The sequence below is a fragment of the Octopus bimaculoides genome, chromosome Z, assembly GCF_046866305.1.
Source record: "Octopus bimaculoides isolate indiv1 chromosome Z, ASM4686630v1, whole genome shotgun sequence".
Lineage (NCBI taxonomy): Eukaryota > Metazoa > Mollusca > Cephalopoda > Octopoda > Octopodidae > Octopus > Octopus bimaculoides.
Genome location: NC_142944.1, coordinates 36,398,581 through 36,420,356, shown reverse-complemented (window position 1 = coordinate 36,420,356; position 21,776 = coordinate 36,398,581). Strand labels below are relative to the sequence as shown.

The 21,776-nt window shown below is 36.7% G+C and overlaps 1 protein-coding gene across 1 annotated transcript in view; it reads right to left on the bottom strand.

Moving 5' to 3' along the window:
• Positions 1 to 21,776, bottom strand: part of LOC106878849 (uncharacterized) — a 68,256-nt gene that overhangs the window by 23,802 nt on the left and 22,678 nt on the right. Inside the window, exons 6-11 of the mRNA XM_089365332.1 lie at positions 18,390 to 18,513; positions 14,990 to 15,148; positions 12,473 to 12,589; positions 9,309 to 9,434; positions 6,024 to 6,186; positions 1,998 to 2,085 (exon numbers count right to left, since the gene is read on the bottom strand). Of these exons, the coding sequence (XP_089221458.1) occupies positions 1,998 to 2,085; positions 6,024 to 6,186; positions 9,309 to 9,434; positions 12,473 to 12,589; positions 14,990 to 15,148; positions 18,390 to 18,513 (777 nt within the window). The remainder of the gene's footprint in view (positions 1 to 1,997; positions 2,086 to 6,023; positions 6,187 to 9,308; positions 9,435 to 12,472; positions 12,590 to 14,989; positions 15,149 to 18,389; positions 18,514 to 21,776) is intronic.

Sequence of the window (21,776 nt, the reverse complement as noted above, 5' to 3'; positions counted from 1 at the left end):
TACCAGCACTGTTATCGTTGTCCTCACTGTCATTATCATCACCAACACTTGTTATCAACTATCACATGAAGTCAAGACAAGGGGCAATTATACACAAACTATATATATATAAAAATTAGAAATAATACATTTCTAAATCTCTCAGAGAGACTTAAGCAGTAGTGATGCGATAAAGTAGTTGTATACTGCCAACTTAACGTGACAGTCCCAATAAGGGAATATACTACTGCTATTTAGCCCTAGGAAGCGGTCCAGCTTCCTAGGGCTAAATAGCAGTAGTATATTCCCTTATTGGGACTGTCACTTTAAGTTGGCAGTATACAACTACTATATATATATATATATATATATATATATATATATATATATATATATATATGTATGTGCCGGTTTTTCTTTCAGTTTCCGTTTACTAAATTCACTCACAAAGCTTTGGTCAGCTCAGAACAACTACAGTAGAAGACGTTTGTCCAAGGTACAGCATACTGGAGCTTAACCTAAACTCACATGGCTGGGAAGTGAACATCTAAACAAGACATTCATGCATGCAGTAGAGGATCATCTCCAATTAAAGAAAGAATGGAGGGAAAAGCTGGTCTTGGTGTGTATCTAACGCTTAGTATTTGAAATATGGCCATGCGATGGGGTGCAAGTAAATAAAACGACCAGAATCCTTAAGAACCAAATTTAAATAAATAGGTCACAATGACATAATTATTATTAATAAAAAAGAAAAAAATTAATTTCATTTTTAGATTTGGTTTGCAAGATTTTTTCATGTGATTTCGTGTGTTGAAAAAAATTAATGTTATTTTAAAAATTTAAATATAACATTTTAGTCTTTTACATGCTCTAGTCATTTGACTGTAGCCATATTGGGACACCGTCTTGAAGAATTTATTTAAAACAAACCAACCCCAGTACTCCATCTTTTTTTAAAATTGGTACTAATTCTATTTTGTCAAATCCCAAATTTACATACACACACACACACACACACACACACACACACACACACACATACATACAAGGTGCTTCATTCATTTACCATCTACCATATCCACTCAAGGCTTTGGCCGGCCCAGGGATATAGTAGAAGACACTTCCCAAAGTGTCATGCAGAGGGACTGAACACGTGTGGTTGGGAAGTAAACTTCTTACCATAGAACAATGTAAAGTGGCACAGTTTTAGGCTCTACAAGTATAAAGTAAAAATAAAGTAAAACTAAATAGAAATCATCAGAAAATAAGCCAGAAATATTACGTAGAAAACTTTTCATGATTTCATGTAAGACGTATAATAATATAACAAGTCTGGATAATAAAAATAGTTTAAATTTCAAACCATCCATTAATCTATACCTAATGCTCCTTTGCATGAAATTCTTAGTATTTATATGAGATATAAATATTTCCATCTAAAATTTTCATTTATAGGTCGTGACAAAAGAAATAAAAAACAAAAGCCAAATCAGTTCATTCAGCCCTAAGGACCACATTTGAGATTTCTAAATTGCAGTTTAAATACAAATAATAAATAGGATTTTAGCTTTGAGTAAATATTAAACATATGGATAAAAGTTTCAAAACGTCTTTTATATTTATAAAGGAAATCGTTGAACTCTTAACTATGATACAACCTCAGACTCTCTGTATTTAAAGTGTTCATATTCAAATTAAAATCTTGATGAAAGATTCATCAGTTGGTCAACACCAAATTAATACACACGCACACACAAACGCATACATAAGCACAACTGGTTTCTTTCAGTTTCTATCTACCAAATCTGCTCACAGAGTTTACTCAGCCAGGGACTATAGTAGAAGGCACTGAACCAAACAAGCTTCTTAATTCCACAGACATGTCTATGACTATCTGAATTTATGTCCCAACAAATGTACCACTTGGCTACTTTTAAAAAACGTCCTGCAAAAGAAGTTACCAGCTTGGCCCTTTTTCTCCAAGCTCAAAGGCAAAATGATAAATATATACTTACTTGATAATGAGGGACGAGACTGACATAATTCCCCTGGTTACTGTCGAATGTTAATACATCAAAAATACCGATGCAGTTGATTCGTAATCTGAAAATATAAACAACACATTTTACTGTCCACTTTTCCATACTTGCATGGGCTGGACAGAATTTGTTTTAAGTAGATTTTCTTATGACTGGATGCCTTTCCTGTCACCAACATTCACCTATACCCAGGTGAGGTAATATTTCAACATGACTAGAAATATTTCCACAGAAGATTGGAAATGATGAACAATGCTTGCATGTCAGTAACACTTACAACTATCATGCAATGTCAAGGCAAGAAACAGTAACATTCACACAAACACAATGGACTTTTTTCAGTTTTTGCCTGCTAAATCCATTCACAAGACTTTTGTTGGCTAGGGGCTTTAGTAGAAAACACTTGCCCAAAGTTCTATGAAGTGGGACGAAACCCAAAATTTTGTGGTTGGGAAGCAAACTTCTTAAAACATATACACACCTAAGTGTGAGCATGTAAATATACTTATGCTTATTCATAGATACATATATATACATATACACTTTTGTGTGTGTGAGCGCGCGTGTACACACATGCACACGTATACATATATGTATCTTTTATCTTTTACTGATTTCAGTCATTGGACTGTGGTTATACCACCTTGAAAGATTCCAGTATTTTGTGGAAGACAAGCCTGTCCAAGGAGAAATATTACCTTGCTTAGAAACAGGCAAAGGTTGGTGACATGAGGAATATTCAGACATAGAACCCATGAAGCCATGGGTCAGGCATTAAATGACAATGATATATAGGTGCCTCTGCATGGCTACTTGGGTTAGTGTCCTCTCTTAGAGCCCTGGTCAACCAAAGTTTTTTGAGATAGATTTGGCAGATGGAAGCTGAAAGAAGCTCGTTTTACAAATATATATGTTTGTGTGTGTGTGTGTATCTTGATTTCAGGTGATAGTACATGTGTGTTACCATTATGTATGCACTATCCTTCAGTTCCAATCTTCCCAAAAAGCATCACGTCTAGTCATGGATAATTATTACCTTACTTGGAAAGAGTTGGGGGTTGGCAGGAGGAAGGGAACCTGGCCTTAGATATATCCATCTGTCACAACAAGTTCTACCTGACCCATGCATACATGGAAATGTGGACATTAAAAGTGATGATGATGATGACGATGACAATATACACATGCAGAGCTTTCAGAACTTATTTTCGTCAAGTTGAACAGATCCTCTCTAGAACCAAATATTGTATTTTGTTTGAGGAAAAAAAATATATATATATTTCAAATTGTAAAGTCAAGGAACTTTGGATGCTTAAAACATTTTTGCCATTGAATGCATGGGGGTGATGTTTTGATGTTTTTGTTTCCTCATAACTTTCTGGAAAATGGATATTCAAAAATATAATTTTCTACAAATACATTTTAGAGAGATTATGATTATAACAGAATTTGTGAAAAAATATAATTTGAGTTGGGACACACTGATAATTCAAACACCTCATCAAAATATATGAAAAAACAAAGATGAGGTGTGTGAATTATCCAACCCCATCTGAAGTTTCTTTTTCACATCATATTTGTAGAAAATTTTATTTTTAAAATGTCCAATTTTCAGGTGCTTGGCCAAGTGGTTAGAGTTGCACTCATGATCACCAGATGGTTTAATTCCTGGACCAGGTGGTGTGTTGTGTTCTTGAGTAAAACACTTCATTTCACATTGCTCTAGAGTTGTATGGTAACTGGCATGTCAAGGGATAGACCCACTGCTTTCTCTGCCTGTCTGACATAAAAGGTGACTAAAAGAGATTAAGGTAAGATTTGCATTCCAACCTTGTAAAACCCTCCAACAAACAGACCCATGGGTTGGATGGTTGTTGCCTAAGTGTTGCAGAGGAATCATCCACTAGAAGTGGCAGGGAATCATCAACAAATGTTGGGTGCAGCAATGCACTGTTACAGTGGATGCCCCCATACAAAAACTACTACAACATTTATCAGGAAGATAAGAGGAAATTAAGGTGTGTGAATTATCTGAAACACCTCTCCACCACTTCAAAACATTTTTCAAAACAAATTCAGCTACAACCTTTAGTCTACACCTAAAATGTATCTGTGGAAAATCTCATTAAAAAATAACCATTCCTCATGAGTTTATAAAGAAACAAAGTCAGGGAGTGGAGCACACATTAGTAGTTATGTTGAAAATGCAACTAATGCACCCTGTAAAGTGGTTGGTGATAGAAAGAGCATCAAGGCACAGAAACTAAGGCAGAAACGTTAGCATGCCAGGCGAAATGCTTAGCAGTATTTCGTCTGCCGCTACGTTCTGAGTTCAAATTCCGCCGAGGTCGACTTAGCCTTTCGACCTTTCGGGGTCGATAAATTAAGTACCAGTTACGCACTGGAGATCGATGTAATCGACTTTGTCTGTCCTTGTTTGTCCTCTCTGTGTTTAGCCCCTTGTGGGCAATAAAGAAATAAGAAACTAAGGAAAGTGACATGTGCTAGGACAAATCTATGGAAGAAGCATCTTCAAAAAGTAATAACTTGGACTGCTACAACCTGTCCAAGCCATGCCATCATGGAAATAGAACTTAAGTAGATGACAATGTGGATGGTAATATATAATCATCATCAATGTCACCATCATTTAATGTTCATTTATCCACTATTGCATAGGTCAGAGTGAGGCAGATTTCCTACAGTTGATTGTATTTCCTGATGCCAAACCTCACCTGCTTTACAAGGAAAGTAATATTTCCTGACTGCCAGATATGTTTTACAGGGAAGACTGGAAATGAACAACATTGCTTGTATAACAGTGATGCTTGTTTACATCATGTGATGTCAAAACAAGGATACACAAAAACACACACACACTTACATAAATATACATGAGTGTCTTTTTCCAGTTTTCATTTCACAAATCTATTCATAAGGAAGTGGTCAGTCCAGGGTTATAGTAGAAGACACTTGCCAAAGGCACTGCACAGCAGGACTAAACCCAAGACCATATGATTGAGAAACAAGCTTCTTAGCTAATATACCCATGCCTGCAACTCTAATATACCTCGAAGACTGGGAAAATTTAAAAAAAAAAAAAAAGCATTTGGTATTATTTATTCACCATTACATGTGTTTCATTTCCCAATGAAAACAGTCTTACATTAAACTGAAGGTAACTCAATACTTTTTGTAGAATACAACTTTATTGTTTTTTAACAAGAATAGTATTGACAGTGACTTCAAAGTTTCGGCCAGCTAAGCATTTATCAGATATATATATATATATATAGGCGCAGGCGTGACACCTTGGGCAAATGTCTTCTACTATAGCCTCGGGCCAACCAAAGCCTTGAGTGGATTTGGTAGATGGAAACTGAAAGAAGCCCATCATATATATATGCGTATGTGTGTGCGTGTGTGTGTATCTATATGTATTTGTTCCCACCTCAACCCCATCACTGCTTGACAACTGGTGTTGGTGTGTTTACATTCCTGTAACATAGCAATTCAGCAAAAGAGACTGATAGAATAAGTAGTAGGCTTAAAAAAAACGTCCTGTGGTCAATTTGTTTGACTAAAACCCTTCAAAGCAGTGCTCCAACATGGCCACAGTCAAATGATTGAAACAAGTAAAAGAATATACATACATACATATATATATATATATATATATATATATATATATATATATATATATATATATATACATATATATATATATATACATATGTATATATACATATATATATATATATATATACATATATATATATATATACATATATATATATATATACATATATATATATATATATATACATATATATATATATATATACATATATATATATATATACATATATATATATATATATACATATATATATATATATACATATATATATATATATATATATATATATATGTATCCATATATATATATATATATATATATATATGAACACAAATATAAGATATTATTTCTACAAAACTAACCTTGATTTACTTGATATCAAAATTTTTGTGGGATCCATTACACCACAAGCCAAACCTGCAGTATGGATTGCCCGCAACGCAGAACTTAACTGCACAATGTAAGCCCATATAAGGCTTTCCGGGAGTAAACCAGCATGCTGTCGTGGACCATTAGAGACACCAGCTGCAATGTAAAAATATCAATTGAGTTAGTATTTTAATACAAACTATTTTCCAAAAATGTCAAGCTGTGAAAAAGAATATGGGAAAAGTGTGTGTGTGAGAGAGAGATTCATATGATTTATTATATCAAAGTATTAATGAGACTCCCATTATGTAGAAATCTATTATACTCTAGAAAAGGATAAGTAAATTGCATGTGATAGAGATAAAGAGAGAGAAGAAAAAGATTCAAATGATCTATTATATTAACCCTTCGGCATTTAATCCAGCCAAAATATTCTACCTGCCTTATGTTCAAAGAAGTCAGATCTGGCCTTTCACACCTACCCTACAACATAATTCTGAAAACAAACTACCACATCATCAAAATTTTTAAGCTACAAGATAAGTCATAATTAATACAAAAAAAAACGTGAACAAATAAGCATCACATTTAAAAGAATAATCTGAATGCTAAAGAGTTACAGTAATAATGGTAGATTTCTGTAGTGTAAAAAATCTGTTAAGCTATAAACCAAAGAGTGGAGGCACATGGCTTAGTGGTTAGGGTGTCAGCATCATGATCATAAGATTGTAGTTTCGATTCTTGAACCAGGCGACGCGTTGTGTTCTTGAGCAAAACACTTCATTTCACGTTGCTCCAGTCCACTCAGCTGGCAAAAATGAGTAACGCTGCGATGGAATGGCCTCCTGTCCAGCTGGGGAACACATACGCCATTGAAACCGGGAAACCGAGCCCATGAGCCTGGCTAGGCTTTAAAAGGGCGCATTTATTTTTTTTTTATAAACCAAAGGTACATGTGATAGAGAGATTCAATTGAAAACTAGCATGTGCATGCACACACACACACACACGGGGAATAATTGAGAAGAGAACAGATGAGAAATATGAATTAGGATTAAAGAGAGGAGAAACAGACATAACAAGAAGCATTATCTTAGTAGGAAAGGAATGAAATTAATGCAAGAAATTGAGCAAGGTGTCATATGATGAACAACGAATGTGAAGCTAGTTAGGGAAAAAATTGTTTATCAAGAAAAGAAACAAAATATGAACAACAGATTATAGTTAAGAATATTTTGCACAAACAAGAATGAGAAAAATGAATAGAAGAGATAACATGAGCAAAGAGAGAAGACAGGATTTCCTAATAGTTAATAAAGAATTATAAAGGAAATGAAAAGATGGTATTAGCAAGTGGAGAAAGTGGGGAGATGTTTATGGTTGATAGTGTACCACAAAATGGGTGGCGTAATTTCACAGATACTGCAAGTGTGTGTGTATGTGTGTAGTATACATCTACAAAGGCAGTGTGCTTAATAAGCCTATTTCCCAAACATGTGGTCTCAGGTTCGTTCAGTCCTAGTGCATGGTACCTTGGGTGTCTTCTGCTATAGTCTAGAGCTCACCAAAACCTTGTGAGTGGACTTGGTACAAAGAAACTGAAATAAGCCTGTTTTGTGTGTCTGTGTATGTGTATAAAAGAAGTTGAAATGCATTAGGATTTGTTTAGTTTTTCAAATTTTTTCAATTTTGAAAAACTTAACTGGTATCATAGATTTCTCTGATTTTCAAAAGTTAAGATCCAAAGATGTGGAGCTTTAAAAATTTTTCAAATAGAGAATTTAAATGAATCCTAGTGTATATTCAACATCTTTTTTCTATATGTGCAATAAAATAACTTTGTTTTTATATTTAAATATACATACATAGGCATAGGAGTGGCTGTGTGGTAAGTAGCTTGCTTACGAACCACAAGGTTCCGGGTTCAGTTCCACTGCGTGGCACCTTGGGCAAGTGTCTTCTACTATAGCCTCGGGCCGACCAAAGCCCTTGTGAGTAGATTTGGTAGACGGAAACTCAAAGAAGCCCGTCGTATGTATGTATATATATGTATGTGTGTGTATATGTTTGTGTGTCTGTGTTTGTCCCCACAACATCGCTTGACAACCGATGCTGGTGTGTTTATGTCCCCGTAACTTAGTAGTCTGGCAAAAGAGACCAATAGAATAATTACTAGGCTTACAAAGAATAAGTCCTGGGGTCGATTTGTTCGACTAAAGGAGGTGCTCCAGCATGGCCACAGTCAAATGACTGAAACAAGTAAAAACAGTAAAAAAGAGAGAGACACATAAATATGCGTATATTCACCTTTTACTAGCTTCAGTTGTTAGACTGCAGTTTAAGCTGGGACACCGCCTTGAAGAGTTTTAGTTGAACAAATCAACCTCACTACTTACTTTTTGTATGCTCAGTACTTATTTTATTGGTCTCTTTTGCTAAACCACTAAGTTACAGAGGCATAAACACACCAACACCGGTTGTCAAGCAGTGGTGGAAGATAGATACAAACACAAAAACACACATATATGTGTGTTACCAAGGAAACTGAAGTATGTATTGGCAACTATGACCAACAATAGTCACAAGTATAATTAATTAGAATGCATGTTTGTCGCTTCTGTATCTTAAGAATGTTCATGTATTTTCAATGTATTAATCATAATTTTTCATACATTGATTGTGAGGTTTTTAATAAATAATCTATTATGACTATTATTTACATTATTTACATTTGACGGATATTTGTCCTCATCTTATGGCGTAGTGGTGAAGAGCGCAGGCTACTAACCCCAAGATTCCAAGTTCGATTCCAAGCAGTGACCTAAATAGTAATAATAATAATAATAATAACAAGATTGAAAAATACCTTAGGAATGAGAACCCAGGTTCGAAATTTCCCCAAAACACCTGATGAAGGCTGGAGGGTATATCAGCTGAAATGTTGTGTTAACAACAAATATCCGCCAAATGTAAATAATATACATAATTCCTCATCTCTTAAATATAGAACTGTATTATTATGACTATTGTTTGATGATTACATTTTCATTATTTTAAAAAATTTATAATGTATTATCGTTTATATTTTCCTACAATTTTATTATTCTATGGTTTTATCTTATATATTAATTTTAATCTATATATTTATTTATTGCATTGTTCATCTGTTGTATACTCTAAATTATTATACTTGTTTATAATAAATGTAGTTGTGTTGTATTGATGTGCTTACATGAGAGAAAAAAAAGTGATCATAACACAAATTCAAATTGACTTACAAGTTTTACTACCGGTAAAAGTTCGCGTTGTGTCTGTCGTATAACCATTCACTGTGGAAGATGCGGAGAAATGCCTGATCATCAAAGTTTCCGCAACAGGGTGAAAATCATAGACGAATATTAATGCTGAAAAATAATAGTAGAGAATATTTATGAAAGTGGAGAGGTTAAATCATAGAGTTTGGAGATTTGGGGTAAAGGAGTTTTATATGTATGTAGTATAAATGGGGCGAAGACAATATGTATGTATGCAGTATGTATATATGTATGCCAACATGTACACATATATATATCATACATAGATAGCCAATTGTTACAAGGATAAAGGAGGCCTCACAGAAATAATTACAGAGGTATGAAACCGAGGGCCAGGTCATGAAAATTACAGAGTTACAGAAAGGGTCATAGCTCAACTAATTACAAAGTGAGTTAACATAGATGAGATGCAGTCTGGTTTTGTGTCATGGAAAAGCACCAATGATGTTCTCTTTCTAGTAAGGTAACTGCAGAAGTATTTAGTCAAAAATAAACAGCTGTATTTGAGATTTGTTGGCATGGAGAAAGCTTTTGACAGGGACACTTGCTTCCTTATCTGGTGGTCACTGCGGAAGCTAGGGAAAGATGAATAGCTGGTGAGAACTGTCAGAATGATGTACGGAGATGTTGACAGTAAGATGAAAGTTGGCAATAAGTACAACAACAACATCTTTAGTGTGCAGGTAGAGGAGTTCATTAGGACTTGGTTCCCAATTTCCTCCTGTTTATCATAGTTCTTCAGTTTTAAACTGGTTCACTGTGGGAACTCCTCATGAATCTGTAGTAGAATATGAAATGAAATTCCAGGTATGGAAATCTAAAACCAGAAGCCCTTGAAGTTAATTTAGCAAAGACCAAATTTTAGTAAGCAGGAAAACAGACAAATCATAATTTTTTTTCAGGAAAATGACTCTGGTCTGTATGTAGAAAAAGTATTGGAAGAAATCCCATACAATGTACACAGTGCATGCTATGGACACACAATAGGTGCAGTGGAATGACAGCAAAGTTAACAGAGAAAGTAGACTTTGTGACAGTTGCACAGAAGCAATTAACACTAAGAATACATGGGAAATAGGTTTTCTCAAATGCCAAGGAGAATCCTTAGATGGTAGTAGTTAGGTAGGAGACTTCTGTCTTCTTTTCCTCAATTACTTCATCTGGCTCGTGCGGGTGGCACATAAAATGCACCATTTTGAGCGTGGCCGTTGCCAGTACCGCCTGACTGGCCTTTGTGCGGGTGGCACATAAAAAGCACCTACTACTCTCTCTGAGTGGTTGGCGTTAGGAAGGGCATCCAGCTGTAGAAACTCTGCCAAATCAGATTGGAGCCTGGTGTAGCCATCTGGTTTCACCAGTCCTCAGTCAAATCATCCAACCCATGCTAGCGGACATTAAACGATGATGATAATCATCATACTGTTGTCCGGTTCACATTAGGAAAACTCTCTTCCCATGCATTCTCCATGTTCTTTTTCAGAATCACACTCTAAGTGTACTATTATCCATCCTTACACACTTCTTTCATATAATATCACAATTTTCTCTGACACACTGTCTTGCAATCCACACCTCTGGTTCTCATGCTGTAGAACATTGACAAACTTCTTCCTTTCTGCCTCTACCCTTGCTAAATAGACCAATCACCTAGCTTCTCTTCTAGCTACCTGGTATCATCATCATCGTTTAACGTCCGCTTTCCATGCTAGCATGGGTTGGACGATTTGACTGAGGACTGGTGAAACCAGATGGCAACACCAGGCTCCAATCTGATTTGGCAGAGTTTCTACAGCTGGATGCCCTTCCTAATGCCAACCACTCCAGGAGTGTAGTAGGTGCTTTTACATGCCACCGGCACGAAGGCCAGTCATGCGGTACTGGCAATGGCCACGTATATATCTGCTATTGCCATTTTTCTAATCCTTCCAAAGATTCTGATATGTGTAGTTGTGCTCGAATTTAATTACAGCAACTGGAAACTGTAATTAAGCAAGTAATGGAGGGAGTCAGGAATCACTCCATCCAACTTGTCTAACAGTAATATTCTACTGCTATAATAAAATGAGAGCAGAACAGCAATATATGATTAGCCATGTAGCTCCTCTACAGCAAGAAACCTATTCTGCACTGGTCCCTTCTTTCATACGTTAACCTCTCAGCATGCTGCATAGTTACTTAACAAATGCTTGTAGTATGAAAAAAGCACTCAGTACACACTGAGTGCTGTAAAGTGGTTGGCATTAGAAAGAGTATTTAGCCATAGAAGACACAAGAGTATAATGCAGTCTTTGGACCTATCAGATCCTATCCTTAACTCTACCCAATCTTTCAAAATATAAGTAGCCATGTAACTCCTCTACAAGAAATCTGCTATCCTGGCCCCTCTTCCACATTCTAATCCACTCCATTATAGTGTAAAACTACCTCTCTTTTCCTCCTCAATACCTTCACATGGAGAAAGAGGGAAAAGAAAATGGGATTAGGAACAGGAAAAACAGGTGAGGAACAAAAATCAAAAAAAAAAAAGGAAAAAACAGGGATGGCTGTATGGTTAAGCATGCTTTGTAACCAGGTGGTTTTGGGTTCAAGTCCTACAGCATGGCACCTTCAATTATAGTTCCAGGCTGACTAATGCCTTCAGAGTAAATTTGGTAGATAGAATCTGTGTGAAAGCCCATCATCGTGTGTGTGTGTGTGTGTGTGTGTGTGTGTGTGTGTGTGTATGCATGTATATATATATATATATATATATATATATATATATATATATATATAGAGAGAGAGAGAGAGAGAGAGAGAGAGAGAGAGAGAGAGAGAAGAGAGAGAGAGAGAGAGAGAGAGAGAGAGAGAGAGAGAGAGAGAGATGTCTCTCTGTATTTATGTTCTTGTGTCTGTGTTTATCTGTATCCTCATCACTTGACAGCTAGTATTGGTTTGTTTACATCACAGTAACTTAGTGGTTTGGCAAAAGAGAAAGATATAAAAAGCAGCAGACTTAACATATTAGGGATGATTTGCCCAACTAAAACTCTTCAAGCTGGTGCCCCAACATGATCACAGTGCAATGAATAAAACCAGTAAAATGTAACAGGTAAACAAGAGGTTGAAAATGAAGAACGCAAACTTACAATTGTCACCGAATGCTGTAGTTGTGAACACTTCCTTGAGCTGTACGACGTTTGGATGATAGAGCTTCTTCCATTGGTCGACTGTAGCCAGACACTTTGTGTTAGCGAGACGAAAACCTGGAGATTGGAAATAGAAGAGAAGGGATAAAAAAGACAATTACTTGGTAATTAACAATTGATTTTCTTAGCCATCATGAAACTGATATAGTATATTATACTTAATACATACACCTAAAAAAATACATTCATAGACAGACAGACAGATAGATAGATAGATAGATAGATATGTGTATATGCATTTAAATAGACATACATACACATATGTGTACATATATTTTAATATATGTACTTTTGTCAGTCATTTCTGGTTAATATATACCCATGAGGTCCGAACATCATAATATAAGTGGGAGGGTATTGTGAGAAAGCGTGATTAGATAGTGCAGAGGGGAAGAGTGGCGAAAATTTAGATAATATAGAGTCAGAAGTCTATTGGATAGCAATGATACAGGGGAACAGGGCTATGAGGACAGGATTGGGGAACGAGAGCTAGGTATAGTGTATGAAGGGGGAAATGTGAGGAAGAGAAGAGATGTAGAGATTTAGTTTGGTTTATTGGGTTAAGGTGTGTGAAAAGTTGCTCAATTTTTCTCAACCCATCAATGGGCTGATTAAATAAACCTATCAATAATGACTCTATAATAATTACTAGAAGCAACTGTAAGTCAAATTTACTGTAATACAGGAATATGGAATGATCATTATTTATGTTTATATATATATATATATATATATATATATATATATATATATATATATATATTATATGTGACTATGTACGCATATGTATGTGAGTGTCTGTGCATGGTTGTCTCTCCTTGTCTTGGCATCACATGGTAGTAGTAATTGAGTATTGCTATCATACAAGCAGTGTCATTTATTTCCAATATTCAACAAAAACATGCCTGGCCATGGGAGAATATTATCTTGTTTAAAAAAAATTGGTGAGGGTTGGCAACAAGAAGATCACCAAGCTATAGAAAATTCTGTCTTAATAAACAAGCATGGAAAAGTAGATGTTGAAAATAATAATGTACTACATACACACACACACACACATATATATATTTATCATTCTTTCAGAAGTATGTTGTTGACTGTGACTTTGAAGTTTCAGCCAGCTAACCCATCTTGTTTAAGAATAATAATCTTGTACTCTACAAAAGTATAGAGTAACCCATCAGATTAATGTAAAATTGGTTTTATTATAACTGAAAATACAAAAACAAACAAAAACAATATATTTATAAATACATATATGCATGCTATTACAATAAATGTAAACAGCCTACTATTTGTTTTAGAAGCATTGAAATGTGTATTGTGAGATACAATTAAGATGATAATTTATTTTCAAACACATAAATGCTAACAGAAGGAGTAGGAGTGGCTTTGTGGTAAGTAGTTTGCTTACCAACCACATGGTTCCGGGTTCAGTCCCACTATGTGGCACCTTGGGCAAGTGTCTTCTACTATAGCCTCGAGCCAACCAAAGCCTTGTGAGTGGATTTGGTAGACGGAAACTGAAAGAAGCCTGTCGTATATATGTAATTTTTTAATAATAATATATTAACCCTTACCGAGTTCTCATACTGGATATATGCGATGCAGTAAATATTCTCTGCAGACATATTCCTGGAATTAGCGCGCCAAAACAAAGACTTTTGAATTTTACCATTAAGCTGTAATTAGCAGAACCATATACACGCGCACCTATGGCGGTGGGCAACTTTGTATGGGGTTCTGATGATTATGGTTCCATTACAAATCAGGCTGAAGAGAAATAGACAGTCGGTAAGATTGTTAAATTTGGAACCGGTACCTGTTTAATAATGTTCCTTTTCGGTGATTTTAAATGTCTTGCCCGCTTACGTTTTGGTATCACGCTATATTTCATGTTGAGAACAATTTAGGTATTTTTAGACACAAGATGTGATCTATTTCTAGCACATTAAATGTCCACGTTAGTGGTCAACGTCATATATAAAAATATATATATATATATATGTGTGTGTGTGTGTGTGTGTGTGTCTGTGTTTGTTACCGCAACATCGCTTTACATCCCCGTAACTTAGCAGTTCGGCAAAAGAGATCCGATAGAATAAGTACTAGGCTTACAAAGAATTAGTCCTGGGGTCGATTTGCTAGACTAAAGGCGATGCTCCAGCATGGCCACGGTCAGATGACTGAAACAAGTAAAAGAGCAAAAGAGAACAGCAGAGATTAGATAAGATATCCACAGAAAGCAGAAAAATTTGTCAGAAACCAGTTACATGGCTGGTGGCTGACAAATTTTCCACTTTCTATGGATATCTAATCTAATCGCCACTGTTCTATCAGCATTTATGCATTTGAAAATAAATTATCAGCTTGCTTGTATCTCACAATATATGCATATGTATACATACATATGCATATATACGTGTTTATGAATGCACGTTTGTACATGCTACCTACCATGTATTCGTTTAAGGCAGTACGTGAGACAATCCTTCGTATTTACAGCTTTGTAACATGTTGACGGATAGCTGAACATCGAGGACTTCTGGAGCGGGTTGGCAGGTGGTGCCTCAAGAGGATAGAGTTGGTGATAGCTGTCGACCTCTGTTGGGATGTCTATAAAAGAAAAAGAATAAAATAGAGGGATACCCAAGTATGAATATATATATATATATATATATATGTACACATACATGAGTACACTATACATATATATATATAGGTTTGTATATAAACACACACATATATATATTTCTTTATTGCCCACAGAGGGCTAAACATAGAAGGAACAAACAAGGACAGACAAAGGGATTAAATCGATTACATCGACCCCAGTGCGTAACTGGTACTTATTTAATCGACCCCGAAAGGATGAAAGGCAAAGTCGACCACGGCGGAATTTGAACTCAGAACGTAACGGCAGATGAAATACTGCTAAGCATTTCGCCCGGCATATTAACGATTCTGCCAGCTCGCTGCCCTATTAACACACACACATATAAAAATGTGTGTCATCATCATCACCGTTTAATGTCTGTCTTCTATGCAGGCATGGATAGGATGGTTGACAGGAGCAAATATAACTATATACAGGTGTATATATATGTGTGTGTGTGTGTGTGTTTATGAACATATAAACATAAACATGCAGACACTCATACACCCAAATCCATGTGGCTTCGTGTTCAATATCATTGCATGGCACTTTGGGCAAGTGTCTTCTCATATAGTTATTAGCTGATTATGAAGCCCATTATGTGTACATACATACATATACACACATGAAGTAGACACAAATGGCGTTAAAAAATTTACGATAGCTTTTTCAGTAGAATATTATTATTTAATGCAGTCATAAAAGATTACCTCACAAAATATAATCCACCATTACCAGATAAAATTTTACCTGATGATGGTGGATTTTATATTAAAATGTAATCTTTTATCACTGCATTAAATAAATTTCTACACCATGTGTTTACTTTATATATATGTGTATGTGTAAGCCACACCAAGGACCCAACCCTAAGTCAGACCTATGATTTAAAGTGAATTTAGTATTTGCATATCTAAGCTATCTAACAAATACTTGATATTTTCAGTGTTTTTTATTTCCCTGTGAGCTCTGTGCTATCACATCTGGCATCCTGCGAGTTGATGCACCTTGATGCTTATAATCCTCATAACAAGATCATCATCACTTAACGTCCACCTTCCATGCAGGCATGGGTGAGACGGTTTGACAGAAGCCGGCCAGGCAGAAGCCTGCACCAGACTTCTGTAAATTGTTTTAGCAGGATTTTTACAGCTGGATGCCCTTCCTAACATCAACCACTCAACAGAGTGGACCTAGTGCTTTTTACATGGCACAAGCACAGGTGAGGTTAGTTTTGGCAAGGTTTTACAGCTGGATGCCCTTCCTAACACCAACCACTTTACAACGTGGACTGGGTGCTTTTAAGTAGCACCTGCACTGACAGGGTCACCAAGTACTTGCAAGACGAAAAAATAATCTCTTTTGGAAAGGGGGGAGGCGATCTTGTATCAGATGATGAAAAGTTATAGTGAGACAGAGACAGAAACCTGTGTCTTGCTATAGAGGAGGTACAAAGTTATATATATATATATATATATATATATATATATATATAGAGAGAGAGAGAGAGAGAGAGAGAGAGAGATAGGGAGAGAGATCAGGACTGAAGACAGAAACAGGTGCACTACCACAAAGGAAATACATGGTTACCTAACGTGAAGGAAGTGCAGGAGAAGGAGAGAGAGCAGGATAGGGATGGGGGCAAAGTGCTGGATATACTCAAAAGGAACGGGGATCAGAATATGAGATGGTTGAGTAAAGGAATAGAGAGATATAGATGGTGGAAAGTACCAGGGCATACCCATGAGGTCCGAACATCATAATATAAGTGGGAGGGTATTGTGAGAAAGCGTGATTAGATAGTGCAGAGGGGAAGAGTGGCGAAAATTTAGATAATATAGAGTCAGAAGTCTATTGGATAGCAATGATACAGGGGAACAGGGCTATGAGGACAGGATTGGGGAACGAGAGCTAGGTATAGTGTATGAAGGGGGAAATGTGAGGAAGAGAAGAAATGTAGAGATTTAGTTTGGTTTATTGGGTTAAGGTGTGTGAAAAGTTTTCTTGTCATGTGGGTGGAGCACAAAGGTTGGGGGCTAGCAGATAGCAATGATACACTAAGACAGGGCATGTGGGTGGAACATACAGGTCAGGGTCTAGCAGAGAGCAATGATACAGTGGAAAAGGGACAAGAGGACAGGATGGGGGAGTGGAAGGTAAGCACAGTGCATGAAGTGGAAATGTGAGGAAGAGAAGAGATCATAAAGATAAAAAAATATCTTGTTCTAGAAATATATTTAAATTAATTTTTCACTATAATTTTATATTATGTTTTAAACAGCTTAATGAATGAAACCATTTTACCAAATCCCTGCATAATCTTGAGTATTTATAAAATTAACTAAAATTAGTGTATTTTAACAGAAACCTGGTTATACAACCACTAAATACAACTCCTACTGCTACACTGACCACTGGCTGTAAATTACTAGTATGGTATCTCATTTGTTTTTACCCGATGAAGCCTAATGCATAATAAAGGAATGGTAGGCAATGAATTCACAGACAGGAATGTGGTACAAATGTGTCTTAGATTCAGTAACAAGGTACTCTCGTTATTAGCAGTAATATAAAACCACAAAATGTTAGTGAAAAGAGAATCATCAACGAAACCAATTCCAATATGTGATGCTACAAGTTGTATTGATTTTTTACCAATGGTAAAAAGATAAAAAAGATAAAAATCTAAGACCACAAAGCATTTCATTTGATGTATCAGTGATTCTGCAAATTTAAAAACAAAACCTTCCTCATCGACTCAAAGTAGAAAAAAAAACAAAAAAACAAAACAATCAATTCACACACAAACAGGAAAACAGAACTTAAAAGATGCGTGTGTGTGTGTGTGTGTGTGCTTTTATTATTAATTGACAAAAGTTATAGAATGACTCAGGGGTCAAGAGTATCATGCACTGGCACTTATCAAACTGGTTTCATGATGAGTTCATTTATATAAACCAGTTAAAACAATAATTCTCTGGATTGTACTAGAATAAATCATAAAATGAACTACAAGGTCACGCGAATAATGCATATTTTATAAAATGCTTTGCTCATTAAGCAGTTGATAAATAAGGTAATATACATACATAGATATTTATTCATATATAATTATGTATACTTATTTACACAGACACTCACATCTATACACCCACTCACATATACATAAAAACAACACACATAACTATTATTTTTTTTTACCTGGATGTTGAGCTGGGTCGATTTGCATTAATGAACATGCATGCCGATTCAGCAATTCCTGTAAAGGAAAATATACATATATATATATACAGTTATCCATAATTATACATAAATATATTATTATCATCATTTAGCGTCTGCTTTCTATGCTGACAAGGGTTAGATGGTTTGATCTTGCGTCAGATGATGAAAGGCTATAGTGAGACAGAAACGGGTGTCTTGCTAAAGAGATGTCTTGGCCAGAGAGAGAGAGAGAGAGAGAGGGAGAGGGAGGGAGAGAGAAAGAGAGAGAGAAAGAGAGAGAGAGAGAGAGGGGGGGAGGAGAGAGAGAGAGAGAGAGAGAGAGAGAGAGAGAGAGAGAGAGAGAGAGAGAGAGAGAGAGAGAGAGAGAGAGAGAGAGAGAGAGAGAGAGAGAGAGAGAGAGAGAGAGAGAGAGAGAGAGAGAGAGAGAGAGAGAAATCAACAATGAAGACAGAGACAAGTGTGCTGCTGCAAGGAGATTCATGGTCAACCAACCTGAGGGAAGTGCAGGAGAAGGAGAGAGAGTGGGAGACAGCAGGACATAGATGGAGGCAAAGTGCCAGGCATAGAGCAGCAGAGATCAGAATATAAATGGGATGGTTGAGTAAAGGAAGAGAGAGATATAGATGGTGGCAAGTGCCAGGGCATACCCTTGAGGTTCGAAGGTCGAAGGTCTAATATAAGTGGCAGGATATTGTGAAAGCAGCAGGGTTAGTGAGTGTGGAAGGGTAGGGAAGTGAGTGGTGAAAACCTGAGTATATTTAGAGTGGGATGGGGAAGCAGATAGTAATGAGACAGAGAAACAGGGTCTTGAGGACAGGATTTGGGAGTGAGAGACAAGCATGGTGTATGAAGGAGGAAATGTGAGGAAGAGATGTAGATTGGTTTGTTGGGGTAGGGAAAGCTTCCTTGTTACATGTGGGTGGAGAACACAGGTCAGGGGCTAGCAGATAGCAATGATATGATACAGTGAGACAGAGCCAAGAGGACAGGATTGGGGAGTGGAAGGTAAGCATAATGCATGAAGTGGAAATGTGAGGAAGAGATGCAGAAATATAGTTTGGTTTGTTGTGGTAGGGCATGCAAGAAGTTTCCTTGTTAAGTGTGGGTGGAGCACACAACACTTCTAGAACTCAGTTTCGCTGAAGAGGGCAGGTCTTCTCAAAAACCTTTATATCACCAAACATCTTGGTCTATTGTCATTTCCTCTGTGAGGCCCAACATCCTCAGATTGGTCCTTATCACTTCATCATCCACTTTCAGTGACAGGCACTTCTTTATGCAGCTGTACTCATTCATATGTATCATATGTCCAAACCAACGTAGTTTTCTTTCTTGCATGCACCAACTTTTCTCTTGATACATTTGCATTTTGTTGTACATATGTTCTGATGTTGCACATCAAACGGAGCATATTGCCTTCATTTCTCTCCAGTCTACACATGTCTTCTGCATTCAGAGCCCATGTCTTACTACCATGGAGTATAGCCGTTCATACACAAGCATCATATAGTCTACCTTTCACTCTGAGAGAGAGTCCTCTTGTTGCCAACAGAGGTAATAGCTCTCTGAACTTCCTTCACCCTATTCTTAATCTAGAAACAATACTTTCAGAGCATCCTCCACCATTGCTAATTTAGTCACCTAGGTAACAGAAACTATCTCAAGAGAGCTCCTGGCCATTTGAGAGAATCTAAGTTCCATGTGTTTTCAGTGCTTATTACTCCTGCACATCTACCACATACAAATTATCTGTTAATCTACCTGCGACTCCACTGTACTTCCTATGTGTCCATAGTTTACACTGGGTGCAGTGAATGGAATTTCTTCCAACTCCTTTCCTACATACTGAACAGGGCCATTTACCCAACAGAAAGAGAGTTTTATCTTTTTTCTTACTAACAACAACTTTGGTCTTCGCAAGGTTAACTTTAAGGCTCTTTGATTCCAGGTCTTGTTTCCATACCTGGAATTTCTTCTCCAATTCTGCTACTAAAGATTCTACAATAAGAGCAAGGTCATCAGCATATAGCAGCTCCCATGAGCAGTCAGTTTTGAATTCTGCTGTTATGGCTTGGAGGACTATAATGAATAAGAGTGGGCTGAGAACTCAGCCCTGGTGAACCCCTACCTGTACACTAAATTCATCACTGTATTCATGGCTGACTCTCACCTTACTGACAGCATCACAGTACAAAGCTTGTACAGCTCTAGCAAGCCACTCCTCTACTCAACTTCCTTACAGAGCACCATATAACAGTGTAGGAAACTCTCTCAAAAGCTTTATCCAGGTCAACAAAGGCTAAGTACAATGGCTTACTTTTAGCCAAGTATTTTTCCTGAACCTGTCTCACTAGGAAGATGGCATCTGTGGTACTCTTCCCAGGTACAAAACCAAATTGCATCTCATCTAGTTTAATTCTATTTCTAATCAATTGAACTATAACCTTCTCAGAAACTTTTGTGACTTCTAGCAGTTTAATATTTCTGTAGTTGTTTCAATCTGAAGCATCACCTTTACTCTTGTAGCGGGTAACTATAATGCTACTACACCAGTCGTTGGGGATGGTGCCTTCCTGAATAACCTGATTAACTATAAGGGTGACTAAGCTGTATCCTACACCACCAGAAATTTTAATTATGTTGGCAGTGATTCCTGATGGCTCAGGGGCTTTCCTTGTCTTCATGTCCTTATTTGCCTTATCTGTTATGCTGCTATTAACTGTGATGGATGGTCCCTCAATTGGTTGATATTTGGTAGACCCTCCTTCTCCCATTCATTTTCCACATTTAGTAACCTTTCATAGTGACACTTTCATGCATCTTTCTTCTCTCAGGCACTAAGTACAAGCATACCATTGTTCATTCACACACTTTTGTCACACATCACATCTCTATTTTCTCTGATACACTGCTTTGCAATCCTGAACACCTCATGCCTCTGATCCTCACGTCGTAGGACATTTGCAAATCTCTTACCTTCAGCTACTCCTTCTGCTATGTATACCCGACATCTAGCTGCCCTTTTGGCTAACTGATAGAATTCTCTGCTTCCGCCTTTTTTCTAGTCTTTACAGGCCTGTCATTTTGCTTTTATAGAACTGTCTCCTCCACCATGTCACCCTTGGTCTAGCTGGGACTATGCACAAACCATAGATTTCGTTTGTAGCCCTCAGTAGATTGTCCAGCAAGAACTTCCAGTTGTCCTCTAAGCTATATGTTCCTAACTCTTCCTCTCTTTCGTCAGAAGCTTCCATTAGAAAATCTGTTTGAGCTTCCATAGTCTTCTTTTCCAGATTGGTTTATTTCTCCAAGTCTTTCTAGCTCTAATTCTGAAGTCACTAACTAGTAACCTATGTTGGGTTG